This window comes from Centroberyx gerrardi, chromosome 20, assembly GCF_048128805.1.
Source record: "Centroberyx gerrardi isolate f3 chromosome 20, fCenGer3.hap1.cur.20231027, whole genome shotgun sequence".
In the NCBI taxonomy this organism is placed as follows: Eukaryota; Metazoa; Chordata; class Actinopteri; order Beryciformes; family Berycidae; genus Centroberyx; species Centroberyx gerrardi.
Genome location: NC_136016.1, coordinates 7000859 through 7027263, shown reverse-complemented (window position 1 = coordinate 7027263; position 26405 = coordinate 7000859). Strand labels below are relative to the sequence as shown.

At 42.2% G+C, this 26405-nt stretch overlaps 3 protein-coding genes across 9 annotated transcripts; all 3 read left to right on the top strand.

Annotated features, from left to right (window-relative positions):
• The first annotated feature begins 932 nt into the window (after nucleotides 1-932).
• trim16 (tripartite motif containing 16) lies at nucleotides 933-6671 on the top strand. The gene is made up of 6 exons (XM_071907735.2): nucleotides 933-1848; nucleotides 3973-4068; nucleotides 4469-4702; nucleotides 4798-4969; nucleotides 5436-5531; nucleotides 5662-6671. Exons 1-6 carry the CDS (start codon nucleotides 1099-1101, stop codon nucleotides 6273-6275), a joined length of 1962 nt encoding a protein of 653 aa, XP_071763836.1. The 5' UTR covers nucleotides 933-1098; the 3' UTR covers nucleotides 6276-6671.
• Nucleotides 6672-7657: 986 nt separating this feature from the next.
• tvp23b (trans-golgi network vesicle protein 23 homolog B (S. cerevisiae)) lies at nucleotides 7658-10591 on the top strand. Its single transcript, XM_071907808.2, has 7 exons — nucleotides 7658-7730; nucleotides 8615-8691; nucleotides 8866-9010; nucleotides 9135-9224; nucleotides 9461-9586; nucleotides 9666-9794; nucleotides 9923-10591. Exons 1-7 carry the CDS (start codon nucleotides 7719-7721, stop codon nucleotides 9947-9949), a joined length of 606 nt encoding a protein of 201 aa, XP_071763909.1. The 5' UTR covers nucleotides 7658-7718; the 3' UTR covers nucleotides 9950-10591.
• A 1011-nt stretch (nucleotides 10592-11602) lies between these two features.
• exoc7 (exocyst complex component 7) lies at nucleotides 11603-25446 on the top strand. Of its 7 annotated transcripts, XM_078290725.1 has the most exons (21): nucleotides 11603-11800; nucleotides 11989-12054; nucleotides 12654-12838; nucleotides 14411-14516; nucleotides 14766-14988; nucleotides 16197-16364; nucleotides 16783-16794; nucleotides 17955-18047; nucleotides 19565-19633; nucleotides 20031-20176; nucleotides 20835-20987; nucleotides 21097-21195; nucleotides 21341-21403; nucleotides 21618-21684; nucleotides 23113-23178; nucleotides 23279-23399; nucleotides 24009-24104; nucleotides 24214-24277; nucleotides 24406-24447; nucleotides 24607-24740; nucleotides 25101-25446. In XM_078290725.1, the coding sequence occupies exons 1-21, from the start codon at nucleotides 11741-11743 to the stop codon at nucleotides 25201-25203; spliced, it is 2136 nt and encodes a 711-aa protein (XP_078146851.1). In that variant the 5' UTR covers nucleotides 11603-11740; the 3' UTR covers nucleotides 25204-25446. The 7 variants fall into 7 exon arrangements, with proteins under 7 accessions (XP_078146851.1, XP_071763804.1, XP_071763810.1 ...); XM_071907703.2 differs by lacking the exon at nucleotides 16783-16794; XM_071907709.2 differs by lacking the exon at nucleotides 17955-18047.
• The last annotated feature ends 959 nt before the right edge of the window (nucleotides 25447-26405 follow it).

Here is a 26405-nt window from a genome sequence, read left to right as displayed (position 1 = left end):
GCTGTGACTTGATTGAGCTTAATGAGCGCTGCATTAAAAGTCACTGTGGGAGATTAATCACAGCCCTTGAATTGACCTGTTTTCCTAGTGACAGATGGTGGTGTTGTTTTTGTTGGTGTCAATGCAAGTGTTTATTTTGCTGTGTCCTCAACTCAAAGGCACATCCTTGGTTGCACTGTAATTACAGGATACCGAGGTGTCGAAATGTGTTTTTACAGATAATAAAAAATTTTCCAACTGAGAAATTGTATTAATCAAAACTGTTTTATCGCCACATTGTCTTATATTCTAGTATCCAAAATTCTATTCCGCCTATACTCATAAAAAGTTGTTTCTGAGTGGCATGTCTGGTTAAATAAATTGCAGTATATATAAAATAAAAAACATTCCACAATTTAATTGAGACCTGGTCACTGGGTGGCAGTATTGTATCTGCGGTGCTGGAGTGGCATTGTTGCTTTTCACATTCAATCGATGTTTGCATTTGCACTGGACCTTCCACTTGCACTTTGGAACAACAGGAATGCTGAATAAGTTCACAAAGGAGAGAGAAAGCAGGTGAATACACAAAGGATTAAAGCCTTGATTTCCTCAGTTCTATCAAGATAGTTCAATCTACTGATAGAGCAGATACCACAGAGCGACAATGAAGCAAATGACTTCATCAGTGGAGTAAAAAAGCCTGTAAATAACCTAGTTACACTGATGATGAAACGTTCCAGTTAAGTGCAAACATACAGCATGCGGGGGAATGCAATACTACACTTCTCTGTTTCTGATTTGCAATATGAGCTCCGCCCTGTGGCTTCTTTTTTCCTACAGGGAAGGGGAGGGCAGTGATTGTATGAGGGGGTGTCCGCCTGCCTGCCTGCCTGCCTACCGGCCTGTCTGGTTGCATAGATGTGTTGAGGGGGTGGTTAACTTGTTGACTGAAACTATGAGAGACGAGTGACGTTCACATCGTTTAGGTGTGGCTTGCGAGGCTCTTCAGAGTGAGCCAGGAACTCCAGGTTGACCGGCTGCAACAGTGGCTGAGCCAGTTAGAAGAGAAAGAGGAAGAGACTGGAAAAGAAGCTTGGCTGACAGAGAGAGACAGACATGGCAGACACAGCCACGAAAGAGGCAGCCCTCAACTCAGAGCAGCCGCTGTGTGCTGGGTGCTCAGGTACCCTCAGCGGAGACAAGCTCGCACCCTGCGGCCACTCCGTTTGTGGCTCCTGCCTGGGGGACAAAGGTAAAGGATGTCCCGAGTGTCTGCAGAGCCCTGACAAGCCTGAACCCGCAGATGGTCTCAAACAGAACGGAAAAGTGTCTGACTCTCCCGTGATCAAGAGCAAAGAGGAGCAAAGCCAGGACTCCAAGACAGCAGAGGAGATCAAGATACAGGAGGATCTGGAAGAATCGGAGGATCCCAAGAAGCCTGATGAGGACAAGCGAGAGGAAGCATTGCAGACCGGCGAAGAGAAAGATGAGGTGACAAACGGAGCGAAAGAGGAGGTGAAGGAGGAGGCGAAGGAAGAAGAGGCCAAAGAGGAACCTTTGGGTCCCGACGATGTGGTGTGCGACTCGTGCATCGAGAACCCCCGCAGGGCCCTCAAGTCCTGTCTGACCTGCCTGGTGTCCTACTGCGAGGCCCACCTCAGACCGCACCTGGAGAACCCCAAGTTTCAGAACCACCGGCTGGTGGAGCCGCTGCGGGACATCGAGAGGCGGACGTGCGAGAGCCACAAGTGGCCACTGGACCTTTTCTGCTGTGCCGACGCCCGCTGCGTCTGTCAGGACTGTGTGGCCGAGGAGCACAAGGGCCATAACACCATACCTGTGGTGGAGGCTCGCAGGCAGATAGAGGCAGGTTTTCTCACTCAATCTCTCTCTCATATTCTTTATTAATTTGTTTTGTGTCATTAACACTCATCAGAACTGAATGTTCAAATCTAAAATTCTAAATCTGTTCTAAATCTCAAATATCTAAAGTACACCTTCAGTCTACCATTAAGTGTATTCCAGCACAAGGCGACACCATTCTCAAATTACACCATATCTTTTGTGTGGTTTTGTTATCTGAAATGCCCTACATACTGTAGGACTAAAGCAACGTGTAGCTGTCCGTGGTTAAAAATACTTATTTAGTCATAAAAAGAAATTACAAATGAAAACTTTCCAAAAACAGTCACTCCTTTGGTGTTACTTCCCTTTCCTTGTGGAAAAATTAGTTTGGCCTGCATCAAAGGCAGCTGCTGACTGAAAAGTAATAATTAATATGTTCTCTCCAATTTCACATATTGAAAAAGAGATATATATAGTAATGTCTGTCTGACTGGCTTAGAACTTAGTGGCAGTTAAGCTAGAGCACCAGCAGGGAGGGGATGAGTCAAATAGTTAATATGAACTTCATCTTCAAAATGCATTATCGGATTTAGTTTTCACAAGTGCGACAATGTGGATCTGATCGCTTAAATTGAATTAGAAGGCTAATACTGTCTTTCATTTCCAACACAAAGATCATCAAATGGTGGGCTTGGTCTAGGTGAATGTCAAAGTTAGTCTGATTTTCTCAGTAGTGCATTCTGGAAACTCTACACTCAGATCTATTTCGCCTCAGCTAAAGTGTCATTTGTCTCTTTTTGACAGTTCATGACCCTCAGGTTCAAACATTCCAGTCTAGATTCCACCAGAGATCCTTGGTTTAAGCCCACACCTGTTATTTGCAAACTGTGTTGTCGCAACACCTGAAACACCTTAATTACATCTGTAAACCAAAGACTGTTGGGAAGCCCTTAGTGTCAGTAATCCTATCTAAACATACAGGTGGAAATATGGGTGACATATTTCTTATATATCTTAAACCTAAGAATAACTTCACATATACTGTATGTTGCAGTTTTTATCTCCATTTCCCCCCCATAGAAAATCCTGAGGTTAAGACCATTGAAACTACATTTTAAAATTCAAATTTGCATTGCATTCAAAATTGCATTACATTGTGCCCAGAGATAGAATGGTTTAGCTAAAATTTTGTTTAATCCAACACATGTAGAATTCAGAGCTTGATCTGCTGATACAGTGGTACAGACTTTATCAATGTGCCATCTTATTTATCTATTGACAGTGTCCACTACAGATTTGGATATGGTGGCTTAAGCCCAAAAGCATTATGCGAACATAAGCCGTGGTAGTGAAATTCCTCTGCAGTTGTCTTACACTCACTCCCTCTGGACACAAAAGATGAGTAGCTGTAAGTGAAAGGTTGTGACAGATATCTGTCCCACTGCCAATCACGGACTTGGCTATACTTGCTTAGGACAGTATTTCTGGTAGCATTCGTTGCCTCTTGTCAGCACCGAGCTCTCCTGCTGCTTTGGCATCATTTGTACGTACGGTATGTACAAATAGTTCAGAGCTCAAACTGGTGGAACGGCTTTGGTTTACCTTTAAAAAGTTTATATGTCTTCTATAAAAACATGTTGAAACCAGATTAGATATCGTTTGAGGGAAATAGAGCGATCTTCAGAGTGATGATATAGAGACAGTTTATTATTGAATGCAGGTTAGAATTAACCTATGGCTATGCACAGTCAAGCAGATTATTTTTTTGTTAAAGTTGACTTGTTGTAGCTTCAAATGCTGTTTAAAGCTAATAAAATGTAGTGGTGCCTCAGGCGCTGCATTGTATGGGAAAGAATTCTACATGAGTACCAGCCTCTGAGTCGCCTGGACCTGCCTAAGGAATTCAGACTTGAATCAAAAACTCAACCTAACAGGCCAATACTCTGAAAACCTCAAGTGCCATATTGAACGTCGTTTCACCTCAGAGTCAAGGAAGCAGGGAAACAACGCCGTTTTCCTGAGGAAACGGCATAAATGTTTACATCTGTGAAATAAATGAACTTTGAGTACAAGTGAGCTGTTAGGATTAGACATATTTTCAGCATGACAACATGCTTGTGGTTTCTGTTCCTTATATATTTATAGAGGGAATTAAAGGAGAAGCAGACTGAGATGGTGAAAACGGTGACAGCAGCGGAGAATGCCATCAACAAACTTCAAGTCAACACAGTCTCCATTGAGGTACAGTACAATGAAATACAACACATTATGAAATGAACTCACTATGTATGTAGCAATGTCACAAGAATGTCAAAATACTTTGTGCGTGGGCAGCAAATACTAGGTGACACCAGCTAGTTTTGGCTATGACAACCCCTAGAGTATAAGCCCCAAGGTATCGGAACCACCCTAACCTGACAGGTTTCCCCAGGTGTGGGTGGGGGAAATCCATGTTTTTCATGTGCTTCAGGGTGGCGCCGGCTCCCGGTGAGGCAACGAAGCATTCCTCATTGTATGTGGTTACATAACAAAACCATCATCAGCTGATTTCATGTGTCACTTGAACTTTGCCTTCCTTCCTCAGAATACTATGAATACAGTCAAAGTGATGTGATCTAATATATAGAGCACCGTTCCACAGCACTCGGTGACGGAGGTACGGGAGGTAATTGAGAGCCAGTTTGCGGAGCTGCAGGCGGTGCTGGAGCGGGCCAAGAGGGAGGTGACTGAGATCCTGGAGGGAGAGGAGAAGCAGGCTCTGAGGCAGGCCGAGGGCATCCGGGTTCACCTGGAGCAGAGGTGCACGGAGCTGAAGAAGACCCAGGCGCAGGTGGAGAAGCTCTCCAAAAACAAAAACGACGTGGACTTCCTACAGGTAACGCATCATCAACCAGGATGAAGTTCAAGACGTTTGTCACGGAGTCATGTCTGACACTCATATTCTTACTTATGAATGTGTTTGCTTTCTAGGAGTACTCAGAATGGAAGAAAGAGACCCCTGATATTTCCCTGCCTGGGGTCTACATCGGCCTGATGGATCGTTTAAATTCCTTCAGCCGTGTGATTGTTGACTCCACCCAGGAGCTGTGTGAGAAGCTTGTGTCTTCATACATAGAGAAACTTAAAGAGACATGCAAAAATGGTAAGTTCATGTCCTCACAACATACAGAAAACAAAAGGGAAATGATGCTAGGGGGGGAAAACAACACCCGGCCTTGAATTGCTGTATAGATACAGGCAATCCTTTGACTCTCTGGGCATGTTCACACCTGTCTGGAGAGTTAAGGAATCTTCAGACTGTGTGTCATAGTTTTGGAGCTCAGGTACGAAGTGGTGGTTCACCTGAGAGATAAGGACATGACTAAATATGGCTTGCCGTCTGAGTAAATGCCATCTGTCACCTCACCCATCTGTGTGCTTTATGAGTCACCTCATTTGTGTGCCACGAGAACAACTAAAGGAGTCACCTGCAGGATCTGAAGGATAGCAAATACTTGTTTCCAATGATACAGCTTGTGCCAACTGAAGAAAACTCGTAAAATGTGCAAAGAAATCTCACTTGTGTCGTGTTATTGAAGAATGAAATCTATTTTCTTCCTTTTCCTCAGACAAGATGGGAATAAAGACCACAGTTCATGCTATTGTTGCAGCAAAACAGAACATGACTATACCAGATCCAGAGACACGTGAAGACTTCCTCAAGTGTAAGTATTTTATGGGCTATCCTACTGACATACTACAGTTGGATGGCAGACTGACTTGGTTAAAAAGAAAGAGGGAATTTTTAATCAAAATATAATACTATATAAGCACACTGGCCATTTTCTTTCCCAGATGCCAGCAATGTGAGTTTTGACGCAGACACGGCCCATAAGTTCCTCCGTCTGACAGAGGAAAACAGGAAGGTGACCAACACCACACCCTGGCAGCATCCTTATCCTGATGTGCCCGAGCGGTTTGAGAACTGGCGCCAGGTACTGGCAACGGAGAGCTTCTATATGGGGCGACACTACTTCGAGGCAGACATAAGCGGGGAGGGCACGCACGTCGGTCTGACCTACAAGAGTATCAACCGCAAGGGCAATGAAAGCAACAGCTGCATCATGGGAAACAACTTCTCCTGGTGCCTCCAGTGGGACGGGCGCACCTTCTCCGCTTGGCACAGCGACGTGGAGACCCCGCTAAATGTGGAGAAGTTCACGCGTATCGGGGTCTATGTGGACTACACCCGAGGCCTTCTGTCCTTCTACGGTGTGGGTGACAGCATGACCCTCATCCACGAGTACAATACAGAGTTCCTGGAGCCTCTTTACCCGGCTTTCTGGTTGTCCAAGAAGGAGAATGTGGTTGCCTTGGTGGCACCTGGGGAGCCACTGCGGCTCAAAAGCCCCTCTCCTCCCACCTCACCTGTAAACAGAGTCGTTGGCTCCAAAACAGCAACGCAGTAACAACGAGAGGTCAATTTTTCCTGGATCAATTAAGTGATCATTCAACAATGCAAGAGTACTATAAATACAAGAGGATATATATTTTCATGAGCCAACAACAGACTTCTTTAGATCTCTGAATTTTTCAGGAAAAAGTTTAAAATTCTAATGCGGAAACTTGCCCTAGTTGTGTTTTATTAAACCTATTTGCCTCAGTCCATTTTATTATTTTTGTAATATCCTTTTTTATTTTACAAAACTAACAAAGAATGAAAAATTTGTGCTTTTCTTATGCATTATTCTAACATGAAAGGATTCAGGCTTTACTTTTGGGACTACTGTTACTTTTCATTACACTGTGACTTTAGAGTTCATGTCTAAGCTATCCACTGTATGCAAATAAAAAGGTTTATCTTCATTTGCAAAAAACCTGTTTGCTTCTGTTCACAATGCAAGCTCCAATAAAAGATTATATTACAGACAAAACAAGGAAGTGGCTAGTTTAACCAACAGAGAAGCAATTTAGAAGACACTGAATTTAAGGGCCATACTACAACAGACACAGAAATATACACAGGTACAAAGTAATCTTTGTACATGTATTACAATGTCATTGCAGATTATGTATTGAATTAATGAATTCAAACGATCAAATGATGAATATGATCAAACAGACTGTCAGCTATTGATTCTGACAATATATTTGATTTCATGTGAAAACACTGGAATTGCCAATTGTTGCAAGTAGCACCCCAAAAATTCAACAAATATGGCGACAAATTTAGCAAATTGAATTCATTTGATGTAAATATTTGTTCTCTTACTCTTTCTACACAATATTTAATTTCAATTTCATTTGTGAATACTCTCTTGCATAATAATGCTTCTGAATGGGATTTCACACGTAGAATATCTAGGCCTTCCCTATCTAGAGTGTAAAGAATGCTGCAGGTCCTGACTCAGACTAGTCAAAGCCTTTCCCTTTGCCTCAAGACACAGTTGTGTGGGGGCAGGTGAGTTTTGCTATGGATAAATAGGAACACAAATGTTGAGCCACGCTGCTGAGCTGACCATATATAAATAGGGTAACGGTAGTAGGGAGATATTCGTTTTGGCTGGAGCACTGAGTTCTATCAGTCAGTTATTGAATAAAGTATGAAATACTGAAATAAAGGACTCTTGTGCAGAATGCACCCTACAGCTGAAATGCCAACAAGATACATTGAGATAGACTACAAGATTCTGCATTTAGGGCGTGCCAGGGAATCATGTAAACAAATATACAGTCAGAATTAAAGGCTGACAGCTTGTTCCCTCGTCGCATATTTATACACAAAAAGCAACAAACTCACATAACTGCTTTTCCAGACTATTTCGGAGGTATTTCAGACAGGCGCGTCCTGGCCACCTTTAGTCCACCCAGTCAGTGACATGTAACCAGGAAGTAGCTGCTCAGATTTCACCATGATGAGACGAGTAAGTGGCAAATTTCATTCTTATTCTTGTCTACTATGTAGAATATATTAAACATTTAATTTAGCACCACTTTTATTGTAAGAATAGTTGCAAAATAATCTCGAAAATACAAAATATTTCCGAGCCAAGGGGAACATGTCGTGTTAATGTTGCTAACTGGTTAGCATGCTAGGCTTAATGTTTACATATTTGTATAGCTAACGTTATGTTAACCTAGCTTAATTTAAGTTAACTAGCTAATAATACCAAAACCACATAACATTAGGGTTTTCATCAGATACGTCTACTACTCGACTACATATATTTTGGGTTGTAGACGTGCAGTCAAACCTAGCCAGCTAGGTAGCAAGTCCAGTGTTACAACGTCAGCTAGCTACGCTGCCTGACTGTCCAGACAGTATCTTACATCAGCAAGTTAAATCGATGACAGCACTCACTGTTTGGCAAACCCAGTATCACCCTGTTAATTAGGCTGTTCCATCCGAGCGAGCACATGTTTGCATATCACTTAGGGCTGTCTCTTGAAGTTAGAAGTCACAGAAGCAAGTTACTAATTTAATGTTATATTGAATACAGACTGGAGATGCTCCATTAACAATAAACAGCACGCTGGTGGACTCATTTAATGCTTAAGTTAGCTTTGTTCAGTAGTGCTCTCAGTTTCAAAGTAAAGTATTAGTACTATAGTATTACAAAAGTATTTAAGTTTATATGGATTAAAAAATGCTTTTGGCACTACAAGGAGAAGTAAAATGTATATGTCCTCAGGTGTTCCAGGGCCAGTCCATATGTGGACAGAGATGAAGCTTTTGTGTAAAGGCCAAATTGGTTTGTACACCAAACCTCCAAGGGTTTAAAAAGCCTCTTCCTTATTGATCCCATAGGATTCCAATGATGATGATGTGTCCCTGTTTGACGCAGAGGAGGATGCTGGGAGAAAGTCCAAGAAGACGAACATCAAGTAAGTTCACTCACAGCTGACTCAGTTGACTCGCACACAATACTGAGCAGCTGACGGACAATTGACTGACAATACAATATTAATTGCAGATGTACTCATCATAGGCCTGTCATGCCTTATTGACATAAACATGCTGAACACTGCATTAAGTCTGTTTAAAATCTATGTTACCAGGCATCCAGTGGCATCCTTCTTTCACCTCTTCTTCAGAGTTAGTGCCATCCTTGTGTATCTGCTCTGTGAGTTTTTGAGTAGCAGTTTCATCGCCTGCATGGTTACAATAATCCTTCTGCTATCATGTGACTTCTGGACTGTAAAGGTGGGCCACTTTCCACTTCTTCATGATAAATTATCTTTATTCTGTAAAAAATCTTTATTGTGTAATGTAATGACAATGTTATAATAATATATAGTGTATTTACATGTGAAATCTACATTTACAGAACATCACAGGCAGGTTGATGGTGGGTCTCAGGTGGTGGAACCAGGTGGATGATGATGGAAAGAGCCACTGGGTGTTTGAGTCTAGAAAGGTAAGGTAGATTTGCCTTAATCAAGCTGCTCCTATGTGTGCTTCATGTTGCTGTGTATGCTTTTGATTAACATTATTACAGTAATTGCGTAGTCCTACAAGCAAGCCTTTAACCTTACACAATGTTTTACTGACCTCTTGTACCATTTTGGATTGATAAATGCAGTACTGGTGGCAGGCCTGATGGTATTTGCAGATATCCTGAGTGTGTGTGAGAATATCCTCTGTTTTCCACAGGGGGCCGGGAAGCAACAGGCCTCAGATTCGGAGTCACGCATCTTCTGGCTCGGACTGATTGTGTGTCCCATTCTCTGGGTTGTCTTTGCCTTCAGCACCCTCTTTTCGTTCAGGATTAAGTGGCTGGTGAGTCCTCAACATTAGAAAGGTTTCCTCGTTGTCAAACCATACATGTCCAACTCTAACCATCGTCTTCCACACACAGGCTGTGGTGATCATGGGAGTGGTGTTACAAGGGGCCAACCTGTATGGATACGTGCGCTGTAGAGTGGGAAGCAAGACCAGCTTAAAGAATATGGCTACTAATTATTTTGGAAGACAGTTCCTCAAACAGGTGACTTGAATTTTGAGTTAAACAAACCCAACAGTGGCATCATTGACTAGAGTCCCATTTTCAATTAATTCGTCAGTGTTTCAAAAAGGCGTATGAATTTCATGTGGTTTTTATTTTTTTTTTCACAGGCGCTGTCTAAAGAAGAGGAATCGTAGAGTGCAGCTCTTCGATTTGAACATGTTTGCATTATTCTTAATGCTATAGTATCTATTCTTTTATTAGCAGATTGATACATAGGACGAAAGCTTTTTCAACTTCAAGTGAATACACAAGATTTGGAATTTCTGTTGTTTTTAATGTAATGCAATTTATCATTCCCTATAGAGAAATGATCTTTTTGCCCCCTCATCCCACAGGAAGATCAGAGGTCAGGGTCGGCTATGGAACAGTGAACTGGTAGGGATTCAGTGTCTTGGTCAAGGATACTATAGCAGCGGAGATAGGGTTTTAATGACGGTCTCTCCTCTCACTCTGCCACCCTGCTGCCCAGGGTGATACATGTCAAGAGAGAGATGGGTATTCTCCAGATGGGCTTCTCATGTGCTATGTAGTCTCACAAACCCCCTGAGCTATCTTTATTTTTTGTCTGTTGTTTTACATTGCCTATTAACATTACTCTTGATACAATGGTTAATGCCGATTCTGAAAGATATTGTACCAACTTTTTTGTTTGTATAATATACAGGGTTGTAAAACAGGGTTGTAAAACAGTGTAAAGTATTCAATGCATTTGTAAATATTTATGTAAAGAAACTATGTGGAACATCTTTTTTGTGCAAATACATTTGTAACATTTTTCCGAACAGTGTGCCAGTCTTTATTTAAAACCATTCTGATATTCTCCATTTTCTGTTGAAATGCACGTTGAATTTGTATTCACATCTTTCCTTTTGCTCCACAGTAGACTGCAGTGACACCTAGTGGTATGTTAAGATCAGGGTCGTGCATAAACTATCACTTGTTTTTATGGTGTGTTCTCCTGATATTGGAGATCTCGCAGGGTGTTTTAGTCGCGTTTACAAGGTATTAACATAACCACGAGTGCACAGATGACAGTATTGCAATGGAAAGGTTTATTTGCCACAACAAACATGGCGTCTTTTTTGTTCCGAGCCATGCAAGTATTATATTGGAGCTCAGTGGTCACAAGACGGATGCGGAAGAGAAAGCCTCGCCTTTATCCAGCTCGTCAAGCTAGCGACAGACGGTCAGAAATATACCGGAAGGCGGGCGATTTTGCCTTCAAAATAAACCGTAACATTTGTCACTTTTGCTAAATAAGGAACAATTACATTTTGAGGCAACAACAAACAGCTTCAAATAGTCAGCAGAATCACTACATTAAATGTGGCGTTAAACTATATCCATTAAATGGATTGTCATATAGTTCAAAAGAAAAGCTTAATCACATGGCAGCTCCATCCCGGTGTCAAGTCTGCCAGACCCGTTCCCACTCTATAGCATTTAGGTGCAGTTGTACCACTGGTTTCGGTTAAAATGGACGTTTTCAAGATAGTAGACACCATCCAAAGTAGTCTGGTGTAAGTTTTGTGCTGAAGTCTTTCTTTCTTTGATTTTGACAGCCTTATATGGCATTTTGCATAAGCTTATATGTGGCTATACGGAAATTAGTTTTGGGGAGAAATAAACAAGTTCATTTTACTTACTGCAGATCCCTCTCTAAATTTTTGTTTTGTTGGAAATAATTATAAAAAAAAAAACAACCGTGGCAACAAGTTCGACGATATGGGGTTTATTTTGAAAATGCTTACCGGAAATGTGTTTTTGCATAATCCGGTGGGCTTGACGTTGGTACCTCCAGCTAACCACAACAGCAGATTTGGGAGGTCGTTGTTGTCATTTTGTGGACTAGAGAGGTGAAATAAATATCTTTTACAACACTGGTGGCCGTCCTTTAATGGGAATTGCTTCAACGATTGCTCAAGATGATTCCTACCGAGGACGCGTCCGCCAGGAAGAGGGAGATAGAGGAGAAACTGAAGCAGGTCGGACATGGCTGGGAGGGAGCAGCACAGCGGTGCTTTATGGCAAAAAAAAAAATACACAAACTGGCTTACCAGTTACTTGCACAGCATCTATTAAGCAGTGGTCTTGCATGTTTTCATAATTATTCACTTCTGTTTCACTGTCTGGGTGTAGTGTGTCATTGCCTGTTTTCATTGTGCTGTTACAGGAGCAGGAGACATTGTCATTCATCAGGGAGAATCTGGAGAAGAGTGATCAGCTGACCAAGGGAATGGTATGATGAACAAAACACACTAAAAATCTGATCTCATGTTCACATAAACATGCAACACACTGACCAAGACATAGATGAAGAATGATTCATTGTTTTTACATTCCCATGCTGCAAAACCTAGGCCTACATGTCACATATCCTTCAGAATATGTGTAGAGATATGTAGTATTAAAGGGGATTCTCCAAACGATTAACCATTCTGTTTGCAAATAAAAGCTCCACATAGGAGTTGAGGGTAAAAGAATACTTAAAAGGCAGCCTGGGCACACATAAATACACATAATGATGTGTCTTAGCGTCCTTTTTTCAAGTATGTTTAGAAATATGTTTTAAATTATTCAAAAATATATTTATACATGTAGATGACATTCATTCAAAATAAACACTTGAGTGGCCAAAATATATTTTGGATATACTTGCAGATACATGTTGCCCACAGTGCAAAAAGAAGAAGAAAATAGATTTCCAGTGTCTGAATATTTGAATGACCGTCACCTACATGCACAAATATATTTGCTTTGCAATGTGAATTGTAAGATGGATATTACAAGGTGGTTTCTCTTTCTTGACCTGTATGGACATCCTTCTTATCCTGAAAGGTCTCGATCCTGTCTTCGTTTGAGAGCCGCCTGATGCAGCTGGAGAACTCCATCATCCCGGTCCACAAACAGACGGAGAACCTGCAGCGGCTGCAGGAGAACGTGGACAAAACCCTGTCCTGCATGGATCACGTCATCAGCTACTACCACGTGGCCAAGGACACCGACAGGATCATTAAAGAGGGGTGAGACTTCGGCCGCGTCGTCGGGTCGCTCTGTGGGACTCGCACAATGATTTTTAACATTTTTTTATTTAACTAGGAAGTCCCTTGAGATTGAAATCTCTTTACCGAGGGAGACCTGGCCAAGACAGCACACCAGTTACAGTTTAAATAGAAATAAAACACAACAGACAGGGAATACAAACATCAAACACACAAGGAAGAGACTATATCCAGCTCAATTAAGGCAGTTGCATTTCACAGTTACAAGGACTTTTAACATGGCTTTACATTTTTCCAAGGGGACTAGTTTATTAAGATGTAGTATGTTCTGCAGATTATTCCAAGTCCAGGGAGCAAAGTAGGAGAAGGCTTTTTTCCCCAGCTCAGTGCAAACCCTTGGAACCTGGTAAGGAAGCCGCCTGGTGGAACGAAGCTGAATACTGCTGGAGGTCTGCGTCAGGAGATTACATAAATATGAGGGGAGTTTACCCAGCATGGCTTTGTACACAAAAATATACAAATTAAGTTGTCTACGTAGATTTAGTGACGGCCAGTCAACCAAATCATAAAGCGTACAATGATGAGTACGAGAACCAGAATTGGTTATAAATCGTAGAGCACTGTGGTACACAGAATCTGAAAGGTGGAGTGTACAAGAGGCAGCATGCATGTACACAACATCACCATAGTCCAAAACACTTAAAAAGGTAGCCTGCACAAGTTTTTTCCTGTCAAAACAAGCCTTATTTCGAAAATAAAAACCTATCCTTAGTTTCAGCTTCTTCACAAGATTTTCAATGTGTACTTTGCAAGAAAGCTTGTCATCCAACCAAATACCTAAATACTTATATGATGACACTTTTTCAATTGAGTCCCCATTGAGAGTGTAGAGATTTGTGTTACCTGGGGATTGGGAACGAGTCCTAGAAAAAGTCATGAATTTGGTTTTCTTAGTATTAAGAACTAACTTGAGCCCATGTAGTGAGACTTGAAGCTGTTGAAATGCTATCTGAAGCTCATTAATGGCTTGGCTCAGAGAAGGGACAACTGAGTACGCCGCTGTATCATCCGCGTAAAGGTGCAATTTAGCAGTTTGCAAGTCCTTCCCAATGTTATTTATAAATATAGAAAATAAAATAGGAGCTGAAATCGAACCTTGGGGGACAGACAAAGTCTGATTTAAGACCATCTATAAAAACACATTGTGTGCGTTCTGTAAGATAATTCCTGAACCATTTTATAGAGTCCCCTATTCCAATATCACTTAGTCTATTTAACAATAGTCCATGGTCTACAGAGTCAAATGCTTTTGACAGATCAACAAATAAAGCAGCACAATGTTGCTTCTTGTCCAGGGCATTGACAATATAATTTAATACCAGCATAGTTGCTGTAACAGTGCTGTGCCCTGCTCTAAAACTTGACTGTATATCTGTTAGAATGTTGTGATCTGCCAGAAATTGTTTCAGTTGACAGTTTACTTGAGCTTCCAACAATGATGCCGATCTCCACCTCCTGTTTTTAGGAGAGGGGGATGGATTCTGAGGGGATGAGTAAGTCGTTTGTAGCTCTAATAAGAATTCTCTGTTCCAGACCGACAGGCAGACTGGATGAGTATCTTGCCTGTATTGCTAAGATCCAGAAAGCTGTGGAATACTTCCAGGACAACAATCCTGACAGTCCAGAACTCAACACAGTGGTACAGTATTAATCTTTCCCTCTAAGGCCATGCATATACAGTATGTATACATAATATTAAACAGTTAATTTAGCTATGGAAGTAATTTTTTAAAGTGGATTTTCCTCTAATTCCTGCATTGCAAATATAATGTGCAGCCAGCTGTGTGTGTTGCAGGTGGTGTAGGTGTTACTGTGTGCGTAGGGTATAAAAACAACAGTTTCCAGGAAAACAGCCAATGTCGCTGTCGCTATTCTTCTTCTACCACAGAAAGCGCGCTTTGAGAAGGGGAAGGAGCTGCTGGAGGCCGAGTTCCGCAGCCTGCTGACTCGCTACAGCAAGCCAGTCCCTCCCATCCTGATCCTGGATGCCATCAGTATGGACGAGGAGCTGGAGGTGCAGGAGGAGGTGATGCTCGAACACCTGCCCGAAGCCGTGCTCCAGGACATAATCTGCATCTCCGGCTGGCTGGTGGAATACGGACGCAACCAGGGTTAGTTAGTCTTACGGTTCCTCACATCCCCCCCTCCACCTCTGCTGCGCTCTTTGGGCCATTCCTCCTCTAGGTTTTCTTCCTTTTTCCCCTTTCCTCTTTTAGATTTCCTGTACTCCAGACTACAAACAGAGAGAGGGGATTTAAAATGTTCAGGGGGTCAAGTTTGTTTTCTTATGGCTGCTGGTTATGCAGTCTGTTTTTCCAAGAGAGAGAAAAAACACGGCATCAAAAAAGTCTTGTTTTCTGTAGTTAGACTGAAAATAGAGTGCATCATAAAAAAATGTAAATTCACAGGACTTTGGCTTGACTTTTATGGAGCATATTCTGTAAACTCTGGATCCCAGTGCTTGCATTAATAGCTGCCTTGTGCACCCAGGTTCTATTTTGAAAGGTTATTAGTTTTTTTTCTATAGCTCTTGTCCACACTTGACCAACCGCCGAGACAAGAAAACTGGTGTTGAGTGTAGATGAATAAATGACAGCAGGAGATGTCAGTCCAGGTCCAGGGTGTCTCATTATCAGGCAGACCGAGGCAGCGAGCGCCCGTGGCGAGGATGAATCAGTAGAGAGACAAGTGGGCAGAGGCGAGAACTCCAGAGGGCCGACTCGCATCCATTTTTGTCATTCTTCCCCGTGAAGCCCCCGCCGTCCTCTGTGCCGTGACTGTGCTGCGTGTTTCATAGAAAAATGACTTCTATTTCTGCTCCATCTCCCTTTGGTGAGGCGATTATGAATGACTTGAGATACAGTGTTTCAGAACAGGTAGATTAACTCTTAAAAGTATAAATATCACAATGCTTTCTGCTATGATATTGCATTGATTTGTTGAAACCTAGAGTCAGACTTTTAGAAAATAAAAATGAAAAATGATATCCCTTTCATTACAGTATTGTTATTTTTGTATTTTTTGTATTTTTTTTTTTTTAAAGAAGGCCTTGTATGTTCGTGACTTTTCATTTCATATTTTACAAGGGACATTGTTTCAGCTCTTTACTGCAATCAGGTGAAATATAAGCCTAATAATAAATGACACTATATTGCCTTATATATTGACTGTATCAGAAAACTTTAAGAAAGTTATTGTATTGTGGCCCAAGTCATTGGAACGATATCGTATCAAGCTTATTAATGATTTCCACCCCAGCCGATTATCCAGTCTTGTTGTGGTTGTAACACTAAACATCCTCCTCATCTCCGCCCTGCAGACTTCATGAACGTGTACTTCCAGATCAGGTCCAGCCAGCTGGATCGCTCCATCAAAGGCCTGAAGGATCACTTCCGCAAGAACAGCGCCTCCTCTGGGATCCTCTACTCGCCCGCCGTCCAAACCAAACGCAAGGACACGCCCACCAAAAAGGCTCCCAAGCGACCAGGTCAGCGCCGCCACAGCAGGCGTACAGCCACGCCGCCGCAAACACAACTCATTATCATTTTCACTCCAGTCGCTGATTACGTTTCCCTCTTTTACAGATGAATCTATCAAATAAGCATGATTCTGAATAGTGATGATTATTACATGATAGCAGCACCCATTCAACGCACAAAAATCTATTTCGCTGCAACATTCAGATTCATTTTGATTAGGCGACCATCCTGCCACATTATTCAGTTTCAAGTATCCTCCGCAATCACTGAGTGCATGTTCCACTGTAGGGACTCCTCTATAATTAGCCTAATCACTGAACCATTGTGCACTACCACCCCTCTGTTTACCCCTGTGAATTACAATCTTACGACTCGAACTAACCTTTCATCCTTTCCTCTTTCATAATCCTTATGTTGTGATGACAGTCTACATCCCAGGTAAACAGAAAGCTTTAGTGTGTGCCTCGTGCCGTCGCTTGCTTCCGTCAGCCGGACGCCACATTTCACGGCAAATAAGGGCGCCATAAGTGACAGCATGTGTTTTTTTAGCGATGTTCCGTATGAGAAGTAGGAGCGTATTAACAGATGCAGAGAGTAGAAGTAGCTTCCTTCTGTGGAGGGATACACTAGGTTATTTCCAGTATAGATGAGTCAAGCTATCACAGTGTCTTGATTTGTGTTAATTAGTCTCGCAGGCTTGATGTGTGTGTTGTGATTGCTTTGTGCCAAAAGTGGGTGTAGTATTGAGTTTGTGGTGGATAAGTAGCTAATAGTCTGGTTCCTCTGGCGCAAATCTGTTGGTAAAGCAGGCTTTTTTTCCTTTTTTTTTTTGACAGCGCTGCTTGAACTTGAATTAAGTCAACATGCACTCACAGCACGGTCTTGCTATTGCTTGTGCTAAAATGCCATAACAACGCATTCGCTGACAAACTACTTGTTACTCAGCCAGTCCTAGCAAAAAGAAGAGATATTCTGCCATTGTAAAGTGAGGCGGTTCAGAGTGAGGGCAGTTGTACATTTCAAAATTAGTAGACCTAGCTATAAGCTGCTCTAATAATTAATAATTTATATTAAATGTGCCACATGCTTACTAACTCACTAACAAACGTCAAAATATTGTCTTGTTTAACTTGTGGTCCCTGAGACTTAAATATACTGTAGATTTTGCACCCCTAAACCATGTAACAAATTGTATGGTAATAATAATAATAATGCTGGATATGACTGTTATTAATTATGATGGCTGTTTTGTGTTTATAACTGACCTAACCTGTTTATTCTGCCTTTACATTACCGGGTATCGTGTGTTTCGGCACATGGGCCCTAGTTTGTTTTTCTGATGTAGCTGTGCTGTAGTTGCTCTCTCTCTGTTGTGTAGCTGTGGTGCTAGGCTGTGGTTCCCCACCCCACACACACACACCTCTCCTGGCTGTTTCGGTGGTGGAGGGATGTGGTGTCGGTGTTTCATCACTCACTTCCTAGCTCTCCCCTCTTCTTCCTCTTCTTCTTTTCCCCCTCTTCCACCTCCTTCCTCTGTTTTCTTGGCTGTCTGGACCTCCCTGCCCCTGGACTTTGTCTCTGTGTGTGTATGGGACCAGGGACCATTCGCAAGGCTCAGAACCTTCTGAAACAGTACTCACAGCATGGGCTGGATGGGAAAAAGGGGGGCTCTAACCTCACTCCTTTGGAAGGTAAACGAACCTCGGTCTTCTCTTCGGTGTCTTTCTCCCTCCTCGCTGCCAGTGTACCGGTGTTACTTGTATTGTGCTCCCCTGTTGTTTTCCTTCAGAGCAACAGGCACACAAACCACTTCAGAGTCACAACAGCTTTGAGACGTTGCAGATAAAGAATTTTGACCTAAAATAACACTTGAAATGCTTTTTTTAATCTTATGTTTCTGAAAAGCAGTAGAATGCAGAAAAAATACTGTTAGATTTGCCAGCTAGCTCAATTTAAAGAGCTAAGCTAAGCTAGGCTAGGCTATTTAAAGGAAAAACTCCACCCTAAAACACTTTAACACTGTTAAAAAACAGCTATTGGTGATGTACCTTGCATTCCTGGGTAAATTTTGTAGTTTGGTGTATTTTGTCTTATTTCCGTGGATAATTGAGCAAAAATCTAGCGAAACGTAGACGACGTGATGTCACGTCGAGATATTTGCAGCACAGCTACAATGGAGTTTGAGAGGAGATAAAAATCCAACGGTAAACGGTGTCAGCTCTTCAGAATCAAATAACATTGGCTTCTTTCTAGACTTTCTAGACATTTAACAGGGAGAAATCCATCATAGAAATGGAAGAGATAGCAATTTCTCCACCAACGGTAGCCTTAATAGACCAGAATGCAACACTGCCTCAAGACATGTTGTGTTTTGCATAAGGAGTGAGACTCTAACTTTTCCTCGACTGGTAACGACAGTTATCACGATCGCTGTCACTCTCTCCACCTGCACGTAAAACCTGGATTAAAGTTAGCTTGATATTGGATATTTGGTGGATATTGTTTTTTCACCTTCAATAACTTGTAAAGCAAACAAGTAAGACCACATTGATGAATACATTTGTGATTACTGGAAGAGGAAGGACAGCCACTGGTTTGAATATTTGCGAAAATATAGGCTATCCACAGAATATCCAATATCAAGCTAGCTTTACTCCGGTCACGTACAACCCACAGCTAAATGGATCAAGTTCACGCCTGTTCTCTGGGGGTTGTTGAAAGTCATTCTAGGAAACCACTGAGTGAAGTAGAAGTAGATGAGGCAGGCTGAGGGAAGCTGGTTACAACAAAAAGGTAAATTACAACACTTCATCACAAAATAACTCCTGGACTGCATTGAACATCACAGATTGATGATATATAACAGTATAAAAGTATCCAAGGGTGGGATTTTCCTCCAAGCTGCAATGTGTCTAAAGCTGGTGTCACATCTGGCTCTTCATCTTTCATAAAGCTGGTTCCTTTCATGTAGTATAACACACACTGACTAACATAGATATGAGTCACATGCACAAACCTCTGTGGGCGCTTTCGGCCCAAGACCCCCCCACTGCGGTGGGTGTCCCCTGCTCCCCCCCCCCCTGCTGGGTGCTTGGTGGTCGGTGTAAATGTCACGGCGAGTCCCAGGTTTGGCCCTCAGCCTAGTCACGACCCCCGGTGGTGTGACTAGTTCTGTTTCCCTGCTACCCTACCCCACCCCACCCATCAGGTTACGATCACGACCTGCGGGTCAAACACCACTCTGACGCCCTGACCGAGAAGCACGGGGCCGCAGCAGGTGAGTGAGGGGAACACGTGGGAATGAGAAGGAACAGCATCAAAAACATAAAAAAAACAAAAAAAAACTCTCTTCATGGTTTTAAGAGCAATTCCTGTCTCAGCACACACCCACTGAGCAATTTGCATAGAACAACAGTAGCACTGTGTGAGTAGAATGTTGTTCAATGGATGGGTGCTAACAGCCGTTTTGCTCTGGGACATTTGTTGCAAAATGGTGAAGGGGGACACTAGTCATAGCCAGCAGCATAAACACACAGTTTAACACCTTCATCAAAGTGCATACACGTACTCAATAACGGCTTTTTAGCAACAAGCTACAGGACCAGAGCCCCGTCTTATATCAAAGCCTTGGTTGATTTACCCGCTCACTTGATCTTTTACCGTGTGCCTCTCAGGGAAGGATGATGTCCTCGACATCGAGATCGACTCCTACATCCACTGTATCAGTGCCTTTGTCAAGCTGGCCCAGAGCGAGTACGCCCTCCTGACAGAGATCATCCCCGAGCATCACCAGAAGAAGACCTTCGACTCCCTCATTCAGGTCAGGCATAGAAATAAAGGGACAGAATTTTGCAGCATCAAACCACTAAACCTTGTATCAAAAACATTAAGAATTGCAGCTTTGCTATATTGTTGCCCAAGTGTTGTGGTAGCAGCATATCACAGTACTTGGGAGCAATCGCATTGGCACCTTGTTTTTCCAAATCGCTTTTTGACCATATGATCCTGGGTTTTCAGCGAGGAAAGCAGATGGGTCTGTGTGCCTAGTGCATTAAGGCATATTGTAGAAGTGATCTGTTATAATGACAGTGTGCAGAGAAGACTGTCTCCAGGGATAAGGCAAGGATAGGTTTTTACTATTTTAACATAATGATGTCTAAAGTAATTTTCAGATCTAAAATTATTTAGAATACATCAGAAACTATCCATTTATCTTAAACCTATTCTATCTGTGCAAGGCACAAGAAGGACAGCAAAAAAACTGTAGTTTATGCAACAAAAGTGTAATTACGTCCAGTTTTTTTTATGACAAAGACAGATTCATAGAAATGCACAATAGAAAGATTTTGTCACGACAGTATATTCTCTGCAAACTTAATGAATGTTAACAAGAAATCACTGCTAAATCTGTGGAACCTGGGCTTCTGTTTTGCCGCAGCATGGTCTCAACATGTTTCTCTGTTATCTGCTGCCCACAGGAGGCGCTGGACAACCTGATGCTGGAGGGAGACAACATCGTGTCAGCGGCTCGCAGGGCCATCATGCGCCACGACTACTCCGCCGTCCTCACCATCTTCCCTATCCTCAGACATCTGAAAATGTCTAAGTCTGAGTTTGACTCGACACTCCAAGTACGAATCAGTACAGCTTCACCATGCACACAGCATTATCTCCTATAGGAGCGACAGGACATGCAGCTTAAGACAAATCTTTGTTTTGAATATTCTGGTTTGCTTACAGGGAACAGCAGCAAGCACCAAGAACAAACTGCCTACGCTCATCACCTCTATGGAAACTATTGGAGCCAAAGCTCTGGAGGAATTTGCAGACAGTATCAAGGCAAGAATCTCCATCATAGCAAATCTTAATTTATTTCCCATGTATTCACCCCAGTGCTTCCAGTAACATTCAACATTCTGGTCACAGTAAATTATCAACAGTGTTCACCTACTGTGAATTAATCAATTTTCTCTTGTCTTCACAGAATGATCCTGATAAGGAGTACAATATGCCTAAAGATGGAACAGTCCACGAACTGACTAGCAATGTAAGCTGATGCACTCTTCTTCTCTCATGTAATGGCGGTAGATTTATTTGCACACACTGCACTACAAACTCAGCACCCTCCCATAAGGACTCTGATGTTTGCACCTTTCTGGGGACCCAGGCGGACTCCCGGGCAACCGCTAATTGTACAGAGTGGACTATCCCGGTTCAATAGATAAGGTGAAGTGATCATTACCTCGGCCTCTCTCCTACAGGCCATCCTGTTCCTGCAGCAGCTGCTGGACTTCCATGAGACGGCTGGAGCCATGCTGGCCTCTCAAGGTAGAGCCACATCGACATTGCCAGAGTTTGCTCTATTTAGCACTGACCCCCTGCTATGCCTGCTAGTCCCTTAAGGCACCAGTTCCCTAGACGCTAATATCAGCAATGATACTTCAGCTGTCTCTGTCCTAAACTGACTAACATTACATGCATGCAACTTGAATATTAGTATAGGTCTCTTATTTACTTTCACATAGGACTCATTCAGCGTATTTTGTTTATTTGTGCATAGTTAATCCAGGTCCATATCAGAAGATTACTGATGTAGGAGGAACACCTTTGGTTCATGGGGTCCATGTGATCGCTGTCTGTTTCAAAAGACCATTACCATCTGTGGGATTACTTTCCCACACCCACCTATTTGTCTTAGCACTTTATTCCTTTCCTCCATCGCCAACACCTTGTAGAGTCAGGATTCACTTCATTGTCCACCAGAGTGTAAATTTGTTTCTATCTTAGGTTCTTCGTGTTAGGCTCCCTAATTTCTTCCTCATTCTGTGTCTGTGACTTCCTCCGATGTGTTGAATTATTCACCTCCTTCACCTCTGCTCCTCCTTCCGCTCGCCACGTCCAGCTTCAAAATTGCTTTTCCCTTCCTCCAGAGGGAGCCTCAATGACAAGCTTTCGTTCAGCATGTGCGGTTAGGCTGTGCATCAGTCCCAGTAACAGTACTTTACATTTGGAACGATGACAAGATTATCCATATTTAGAGAGGCTCCATACCTCCCTGCTGCCCCCTCATGCTCCCAGCTTCGCTCTCCTTACTTTCATTGTCTGACTCCCGTGTTCGTCACTCCTTTCCAACCCTCGACCCCTCGCTGTCTGGCTGACGACCGTTTGCTACTTGGCTTACTCTGCACTAACAAATCTTTTCTAACCTTTTGCACTTGTGCCTCTCTCTTTCTCTTTCTCTTTCTCTTTTGCCTTGCCTCTGCCCCTTAGTACTGGGGGACACTTACAATATACCTTTAGACCCCCGAGGTAAGCAAAAGATCATGTAGGCCCCTGAGTGTTGATGACATGCATTCTGAGTGATTTATTGGTTGTGAATATCTGTTTTAGATGATTCATAGAACTGTAATGGCTGCTAATGAATGCAGAATGACACAGGAGAGGAGCCTGCTTCATAATCAGACACTTATCTATAATATATGCACTGTATGTGGAGCACAGGAGTGCAGGTTGAAAGAAAGTACCTTCAGATGCTACCATAGAAACTTGAGTGGTTCCACTTTAATTAATACTTCTAGTCAAAGGAGGATTTTGAGTTAGAGCGGGAATGTGTATTTTTTCCCACTCTTGGTCCAAGGGGAAATAAATGAAGGATCATATGAGATAAAATTAAATACAAGAAACTTCAGAACTGAGGATTACTGAATCGACTAAAACTAGCTACACCTTATTCTAACACTACCTTCATTTTTCCAGAGACCAGTTCGTCAGCAAGCAGCTACAGCTCAGAGTTCAGCAAAAGGCTTCTCAGCACCTATATATGTAAGTATATATGAAATGACGAACAGCACTTGTCTTGTAACTGTCTTGTAAAATGTCGAAGGTTTGTGGCGGCAGCTGATGGATGACTTTGTCCTTTCAGGCAAGGTGTTGGGGAACTTGCAGCTAAATCTTCTTAGCAAATCCAAAGTGTACGAGGATTCAGCTCTGAGTGCCATCTTCCTGCACAACAACTACAACTACATCCTCAAGTCCCTGGAGAAGTGGGCATTTTCTCTCTCTTTTCATCTGTGACCTTCAGGCAGTGTCGTATGAATTTACTTTGATAGATTACAGTGCGATCACTTAGGCCTTTGCGAGGGGACTTCAACCTTGACGATAGGAGTCCTAGTTATTTTTTTGCAAATGCATTGACATGACATTTTACTGCAAACTGACCATTATAACGGTATGGTACTATTATAAGGACAGCAAGTCCACAGTTAAGACTGAAAAATACGTTATTTCTAATGTATTTTACAGTATTTTAAATCCTTGAGAGCTATTTTGGGATCCGCAAACGATCCCGATTTTGGTATCCCCCAAAAATAAAACCAAATAGCCCTTTATAGACGCACATTCATGACACATGCTGCACTGTGGCCTCCTTTGAGTATTGCTGCCGATCATTCTATCAAAATACCCTAGCATTAAAGCTGCACTATAGGCAATTTTGCACTTTGGCGGCCCCAAGTGGCAGCAACAGATAGCTAATTTTTGAAAAATTGAAGGACTTCATTACCCTGAAATCATGTCACGTGACGTCAGTAAATTGCGTACTCTTGAGTTTAATATTGATTGTCTTTAATCTGTCAACCTGTGAATGTCTTCAGGTCGGACCTGATCCAGCTGGTAACAGTGACACAGAAGAAGGCTGAGAGTTCATACAGAGAGCTTATAGAGCAGCAGATCCAAATGTACCAGCGCAGGTAAATTTGATCAAGTTGAACCAATTAACGTGCACTCGGAACAAAAGTATTGTTGACATCAGCATTGTACACCAAGTACTGTGAGCTGATACAATGCATTCTTTTCTAGCTGGTTGAAGGTCACCGAGCACCTGACAGACAGGAACATGCCCGTCTTCCAGCCTGGCACCAAGGTTAGAATGAAGAGGGTGTATTTTCCTTTGACTTATGTCTAGACTTTTGATGTAGACATAAGAATAAATATGAATAAATTGTCTGTCCTTTGCATAAGTATCCTAATTTAAGTCTTGCCTTTCTCCAGCTGAAAGACAAAGAGCGGCAAGTGATCAAAGACAAATTCAAGGTAAGGTCAAAATCACTTTTGCACAAATTCTAACACCTGTCAAGACAACAAAATCAGTCCTCGTCCTAAAAATCCACTAGATTTTACCTTGAATTTCAAAGAACGCACTCTCAGCTTCTGCAGCAGGACTGACCACTTGCTCTCCTTACTGACTCCCAGGGCTTCAACGACGGGTTGGAGGAGCTGTGTAAGATCCAGAAGGTGTGGGCCATCCCAGACAAGGAGCAGCGCGACTTCATCCGCCAGGCCCAGAAGAAAGTGGTGTCCGATGCTTACAGGGCGTTCCTACACAGGTGAGAGGGATGAGGAATGGGAATTTGAAAATTTGAAAATTGTGTTTTCACGGTCTGGAAAAGTTGGGGAGAATGACGTGTATCCAAAAGGTTTCGGAAATTAAAATGTTTTTTTTTCCCCCTGCCTATTTAAAAGCAGTTTTAGCTAACCAACACAAGATCAGCTATTCAACAAAAAACTAAGAAATTCTGAACGCAGACACTGACATTGATTAGTCTTGGAAATTGCACTCTGTAATGGTTAATCATGAAAAATGTATGGGATATTTTTTTAGGAATATGTTGGAACCCTGTAAATAATATTAACACTGACCCTGTTGTTTTTTTGTTTCTTTTTTTTTGTATGATTTCAATCTCTAGATGTGCCAACATCTCATTCACCAAGAACCCTGAGAAGTACCACAAGTATCGCCCGGAGCACGTGGAAGAGATGATCGAGAGGCTGTTCGACACCTCAGCGTGAGCTGCACTTGATGAACCCTGAATGATGCTCCTCACCCAGTCCAAACACTTCTCACCCCGTACAGAACCCATGTTCCTATAACAACTGAGATCCATCCCTGCAGCCTCCCCTCACACTACCGTTACCCTCGCTGTGTCTGATGAATGTTCAATTTTGTACAAAGATATAAAGATGATGTATTTATATGTAATTTACCCGTTCCAGCTTAGCGCCTCAAACAAATAAAGGGAACTCTGAATTACCCCCAGTTGTGATTTGTTTTGTTGGTGACAATATGGCACATCAGCACACACGGCACAGAGAAGATAATTAGCTGCAGCAGTGGTTCACTGACAACAAGGAAAATAATAGAGAGACAGGATAGAGCGTATCGTGGCTCTGTTGTCCTGCAATTTTCACAAATTCACCTAGATTTTCAGATTGGATACATAATTAATGTTTGTTACCAAACAAAAGTGTCTCTGCTCTTTCCTGTCCCCCTGTGCAGAAAAGAGCATCAGTAGAGTTTTGCACATCAATAAGGCTGGGCAGCATCCTGGTGTGAAGAAGACACTTTAAATATCATTGACCTCCTTACTCTGTTTTGTAATAGGAGGATGTCTTGAACAGATGAGGCCTTTATTCTGAAGGAGCACACTGATGAGCTCAAATGCAAAAAATCAATTTGGGCAGATGAAGTGTGGGTTTGTTAATAATCAGTAAAAGAGCTTGTTACTCAACATGATGATCCAGATTGCATTTGATTTGCATTTACATATTTAGCCACCCCCAATCCCATATGTACATGGGCAGTGTTGGCTGGATGTTTCCATGGTAAAGAGTGTGTTCATTTCTCCAGTCAAAGTCACTGCTTAATTTGTGTTGATATAATATGGTACACAGTTTGGATGAGTCCAGGTTACATAGATAATAGGCTCAACAAAGCTAAGAGGTGATTCTTTGAAATCTGACTGAGTGAAATTATATATCTTGTTGGTAGAGTAATATATTGAGTGTTAAGAACCTTAAAAGACCATCATTTATTGAAATATGTCACTCCAGAACATGCCAATTTGAGTCACTTGGGTTTTCTGATTCTGTTGCAAGCAGATGCCCCCAGTTCCCTATGTTTTTCATTAGCATGATTTAGAAAAAAAGTCTTGATATCCTTTAAAAAAAACCACGTACTTTTAATTTAACATTTTAATAAACGTGTATTTAAG